General features: G+C 29.7%; 2 protein-coding genes across 2 annotated transcripts in view; both read left to right on the forward strand.

Moving 5' to 3' along the window:
• Window positions 1-1,255: 1,255 nt before the first annotated feature.
• On the forward strand, window positions 1,256-3,600 carry LOC105558223 (odorant receptor Or2-like). Its single transcript, XM_012005809.1, has 6 exons — window positions 1,256-1,462; window positions 1,958-2,423; window positions 2,509-2,608; window positions 2,849-2,968; window positions 3,145-3,300; window positions 3,544-3,600. The coding sequence occupies exons 1-6, from the start codon at window positions 1,285-1,287 to the stop codon at window positions 3,598-3,600; spliced, it is 1,077 nt and encodes a 358-aa protein (XP_011861199.1). The 5' UTR covers window positions 1,256-1,284.
• A 1,362-nt stretch (window positions 3,601-4,962) lies between these two features.
• LOC105558205 (odorant receptor 43a-like) overlaps window positions 4,963-6,176 on the forward strand; it is a 3,702-nt gene continuing 2,488 nt past the window's right edge. Inside the window, exons 1-2 of the mRNA XM_012005785.1 lie at window positions 4,963-5,310; window positions 5,662-6,130. Of these exons, the coding sequence (XP_011861175.1) occupies window positions 5,130-5,310; window positions 5,662-6,130 (650 nt within the window). The 5' untranslated portion in view covers window positions 4,963-5,129. The remainder of the gene's footprint in view (window positions 5,311-5,661; window positions 6,131-6,176) is intronic.

Below are 6,176 nucleotides of genomic sequence, written 5' to 3' on the forward strand. Positions count from 1 at the left end.
ATTATATGTATATTAAGATCTTACTTTTAATTTCCTTACTTTTAAATATCAAGGAATGAAAACCATAAATACTACCGGACACATTCAACACAAATTCTTATTAACTACAGTTAAAATTCTGTAGTTCCTTCCAGAAGCATGGGAATATAACGCGTGTACGAGAACTTATTTTATCACATGCTTCTTAAGCATATGCTATTTACCTGCAATTTTTTATTTGAAAATGTCTTGCGTGCAGATCGGCGTTAAAAACTTCATGAAAATGTGAAACGAAAGTTAACAGAACAAATTAATAATTAAATACCTTGTATGTAAGTCGATCGTTCGACATTTCCTAGAAGAGATATGGAAAGCATGCGCGAGAAACATTTTTTGCTGCACTGGAGGTAATATCGATTCCTAAAAAAGGAAACGACACGTCAGTCTCTCGACAACATTAGGCATGGGAAGTTTAAAATATGACGAAAACCGAGGTGCTTATAGTCTTGACTGTTGTTGCTGTAAATGAAAAACTTTTGAAAAAGTATTCTACAATGTGTGCAAAGAATTATAGTATTTGTAATAATTATAATAATAATCAATGTTTTATTATCCCATCATTAACAAAATCTCTGAATCGTCGCTTTTGTCACTGTGTTGTGTTTTTTATGACAAATATGACAAAAAATATTATTAAGCAACATGTAGTAACAATTTTAACTATCTACTGTACATTAAGATCAATAATTGTTTACACATTACTTATTTCCGTGCTTGCAAAGCATACATAACGAATGAAAAATATAATGATTAAATATATTATTTTAAACTGCTTCACGCACTCAGTTAAAAAACCTTTTGTGTAACTGTGTATTTTTGGGTGTAATTATAACTAAATTTATTTACGTTTTAAATTGTCTGATTCTGAACTCTATACTCTATTAGACCACTACTATGTTAAAAGAGTGGGCAGAGTGAGATGGACAAGAGGTTTTTCACTGCATCTCTTTCTAGTAATTCTGATTGGTATCTACAATATCATAATTTTCTATCTCACTTTATACATATAAGAAAATCGTTGACCAATTAAAAATTACTAGAAAGAGATGCAGATGGAAAGCAGTTATCTGCCTCACTCTGTCCATCTTCTCTCATTTGAGTACGTTCCAGTACAGGATAGAGTTTGTTGTTCTGGACTTATAACTTTTTTTTGCAGATTTTGAATGGGCGGTGAAATTTAATCGTATGGCTTTAGAGTTTGTTGGGCTTTGGCCTAAAACCGTACAGAATTATCGACAGAAGTTAATGTGCAATTTACGAGTCCTCGCCGCCGTCCTGTCGGCGTTTGGCTTTTTCATTCCATGTGCACACTTCTTTGTAAGAGTTTATGGAGATATCATGCTAATGGTAGATAATTTACCATTTACTTTAACTGCTATAAGTTCTTTCGTGAGAATCACAATTTTTTGGTGGAAGAAAGAAGGTAAACAATTTTTACTGTAACTCTGAAATGCATAATATAATAAATATCAGTAAAAGTTGCAAAATGATACAGGACTATTTTTATCGATTTAACATATGCTCGATGACCTCGCGAACGATGTTACATTATTATTATTATCACTTGTACATATACAATAGTAATGTAAGCTGATTTTCATATGTAAATACAATATTTAATGTTAGAAGATATATTTATAATTTAATATTTATGGGATTGTGGGAATAAATCTAATTTATAAGTTTATATTTATGGGATAAAGATCTAATATTACGAAACTTTATTTTTATTACTTATTTATATGCCATTTATCTTTTTAAGAGTGGAATAAAAAGTAATTGTAATTGATAATGCTCGTAAAATATCTTATTAAACTTTGTTACAATATAGCTTCATATAGTATATAATATTGTTAAGTGTAGTATTTAATATTGATAAATGTGTATGTTCAACTATCCAATATTAACATTTTTGAAGCTATCATACCAATGATAGATATGATTACGGAGGATTGGGAAAAGTCAGAAGTTAAGCAAGAGAGAAACATTATGATTAGACGGGCACACAGTGCACGTATTATTACTATTTGCAGCTATTGCCTAACGGCATTGTGCTGTTTTATTGCGATTGTCCCGGGCTTTAGAATGCTTATTAGATACACACCCAATATTACTGATCCAGGCAGATTGATGCCTTTACCAGCGCATTATATTTACGATTTATCAAAAAGGCCGCAGTACGAACTGACGTATATAAGTCAAGTTATCTACATATTTTTCATTAATACATCTAATTGTGGAATTGACAACTTTCTCGCTTTGTTAATCTTTCACATATGTGGCCAATTGGATATTCTCAAAAATCGTTTGGCACATCTGGATAAGTATATCAATTCTCGTGACCTACTAAAGAGTTGCATCATGAAACACATTCGTTTATTTAGGTTTGATATTTATATCTATTCATATTAATAATTTCTACGATATATGTATAATCAAATATATCTAATACAAGAGTACATTTTACAGAGCCATTGACATTGTTGAAGATGCATATAATTTGACACTTCTAGCATTATATGCATACTTTTGTATACTCTTGGCCTTCTTTGGTTTCCGAATAATTGACGTAAGTGAGCAAACGTTTAAAGAATTCGCTAATTAATTAATTTTTTACGCATAGTAAATATTAAAAATTATTTACGCCGGAGTATATAAGTTATTTTACTTTTATTTTACTATTACTTTACTTATAAGCTAAGTCACCATATTATTTTACTTATGAGCTTAATTTATTATACATTAATCACCTAAAATAAATTTAATACTAAAATATGGCATTTTCTTATGTATTTTATAAAATAATTAGTTATTCGACGAAGGAAATGATTTATCACGTACAGACATGGTATTTTTTGTATCTACGATTTTTTTCTTATTTGGACAATTGTTTTTATATTGTGCTCTGGGCGAATTTTTGGTAAATCAAGTAAGTTGTGTTCTTTCTTTACAATAAGAATCGTATAACTCAAACACCACGTTTGTCTAAAAGACATCTTTCAGATGTCTTTCAATCGTCTTTTAGATATGTACGTCAAAAATGATTAAATAATTTTATTACGGAACAATATATACGTGTATCTGAAAAGCTTATAATGTTTTCAGTGTGATGAAATATATTACGCGGTTTACAGTAATAAATGGTATTCCGTGAACCAAAAACTTGCACAAGACTTGTTGCTTTTGCTTATAAGAGGTTCTAAACCGATTTATCTCACAGCTGGAAAAATGTTTCCCATAACGCTGACTATGTTTTGCAATGTAATATATTTTAGTATTAAATTTTAATTATTATATCACAAATTTTAATGCCATTGAAATTTTAATTTTATTTTTTCATGCAATGCACGTCACAGTAATTTAATAATTCATGAATACTTTATTGCATCTATGTCTACTTTATGCAGATCTCTCTATACTTTATTTAAGACATGCATATATCCAACTTTGTGTAAATTTAAATTTATTATATTTGTAATTATTATATTAAGGTGTATTTTTCAGATCATAAAAACATCAGTCGGATACGTATCTGTTTTACATACCATGAAAATTTATTAGATACGTGAAATAAATTTAAACTTTACATATCTAATAATTTGTACATTTTATAAAATGCGCTAAATTAAGAGGTGTGTAAATATTAAAATGTTATTAACAAATAAAATATAGATTATGCTGCCTGATTAAACAGAAATGTGCTAGCAATCTTTCTAAATGATTAGAAGCAATATTTCTACAATTAAACACCATTTTTTATTTTAATCCAAAAATATTTATATTTTTATGAGCCAAGTCTAATTGTTGATTATTAATTGTTTATTTGTAATAATAAATATACATGTAGATTTGCACCTTAAGTACGTTACGTACTCTAAGTAATTACCTATGCTGATTCAGTTGATATTATCTAAGTTTTCGGCGATAACATACGATTCATATTTTGAAATTCTTATTATAAAGAATGGAAACCATAAATACTGCGTAATACATTCAATGCGAATTCTTATTAAGTTAGAATTGTGTAGCTTCTCGTGCAGAAGCGTGAGAATATAACGTATGTTCGCGCGCACTTTTCGTCGCACATATATTAGTTACCTGCAATTTTTTATTCACACATTTCTTGTCCAAAGATCGGTGTTGAAAATTTGATGATAATATGAAACGAAAGTTAACAGCACAAATGAATATTTAAAGACCTTGTGTGTAAGTCAATCGTTTGACATTTTCTACAAGAAATATTGAAAGCATGCGCGAGAAACATTTTTTGCTACACAGGAGGTAATATCGATTCCTAAAAAAGGAAACGACACGTCAGTCTCTCGGCAACATTAGACATGGAAAGTTCAAAATATGACGAAAACCGAGGTGCTTATAGTCTTGACTGTTGTTGCTATAAATGAAAAACTTTTGAAAAAGTATTCTACAATGTGTGCAAAGAATTATAGTATTTGTAATAATTATAATAATCAATTTCTTTATTATCCCATCATTAACAAAATCTCTGAATCGTCGCTTTTGACAGTGTATTGTGTTCATTATTAATACGTTAAATAATATTATTAACCCTTATCTGGCATGCTTCACCAAAATCACATAGCTGGCACGCTGGGGACAAGACATGGTACCACAAGTACAAGTTGTGTAATATAAAAAGACTTAAATTTAAATTGAACTAGGCTGGGGCGTTTAATACCCCACATGTGTGTGTGTGTGTGTGCCAGCTAAGGGTTAAACGCCATATTGTAACAATTTTAACTATGTCTAACTACATTAAGCTCAATCACTTATTTATTTATTAATTATTTTCTTACTCTTAAAGCACGCATTATTAATTAAAAATAAAATATGTTTAAAAATATATTATTTGAAGCTGCTTCGCGCTTTTAGTTAAATAACTTTTTGTATAACCGGGTAATTTTAAATCTGATTATGACTATATTTATGTTTTAAATTGTCTAATTCCTTTAACGATTTTTGAACTTATCAAACTTTTTGCAGATTTTGAGTGGGCAGTGAAACTAAATCGTATCACTTTAGATTTTATTGGACTTTGGCCTAAAACAGCACAGAACCCTCGACAGAAATTAATGTGTAATTTCCGAGCGCTTGTCGTTTACCTAGCAATAACATGTGGTGTTCTAATCCCTTCGATACATTCTTTTATACGCATTTATGGAGATGTCATGCTAATGCTAGATAATTTGCAATTTACTTTGCCAGCAATAAGTTGCACGATAAGAATTATGGTTTTTTGGTGGAAGAAAGAAGGTAGGCATATTCTGTTTTAACTTGAATTGCACATTGTGGCAAGCATACGATATAATGAATTTGTAACAAATTAACATAATCTCTAATTTAATAAGAATGTGTTTTAAAAAAATTTTATTTTGTCATTTATTTACTGGCGAAGAAAAGATATTGCTACATTTAGAAAGACTATTTCTACTATTATATCAGTGAAATTACTTTTTGCTCATGTAATTAATCTCTCTCTTTCTTTCTCTCTATTTATCTATTTTATCACCTAACCTTTTTATTGCTTACAATCTAATTTGATATGGTTCTCATTCCAATATTGTTAAGTGTGCATTGAAATATACAGAATTGACGTTTTTAAAGGTATTGTACCAATCATAGATATGATTGCGGAGGATTGGGGAAAATCTAAAAATGAACAAGAGAGAAATATAATGATCAAACGAGCACAGAGTGCACGCTTAATCATTATGTGCGCATATTGCATTATGACAGTAGGATGCTCGTTTATCATTGTTCTTCCTGGATTTGGAATATCGATAAGACTAACGCCTAACATTACTGATAAAGGGAGATTTATGCCTTTACAAACACATTATCTTTACGATGTAACAAAACGACCGCAATATGAATTGACATATATAAGCCAATCCATTTACATAATTCTTGCAGTCATTTCTTATACTGGAATAGATCATTTTCTCGGGCTGCTGATTTTCCATATATCCGGACAACTGGACATTCTGAAGAATCGTTTGACATATTTAGATAAATACATCAATTCTCGCAGCATGTTAAAGAAATGCGTGGCACGACACATTCGTTTACTTAGGTATGATATTTATTAAAACTACATCGTTTATACATATAAAGCCCAA

This window comes from Vollenhovia emeryi, unplaced genomic scaffold (assembly GCF_000949405.1).
Source record: "Vollenhovia emeryi isolate VEMERY1.0 unplaced genomic scaffold, V.emery_V1.0 DF939364.1, whole genome shotgun sequence".
NCBI lineage: Eukaryota > Metazoa > Arthropoda > Insecta > Hymenoptera > Formicidae > Vollenhovia > Vollenhovia emeryi.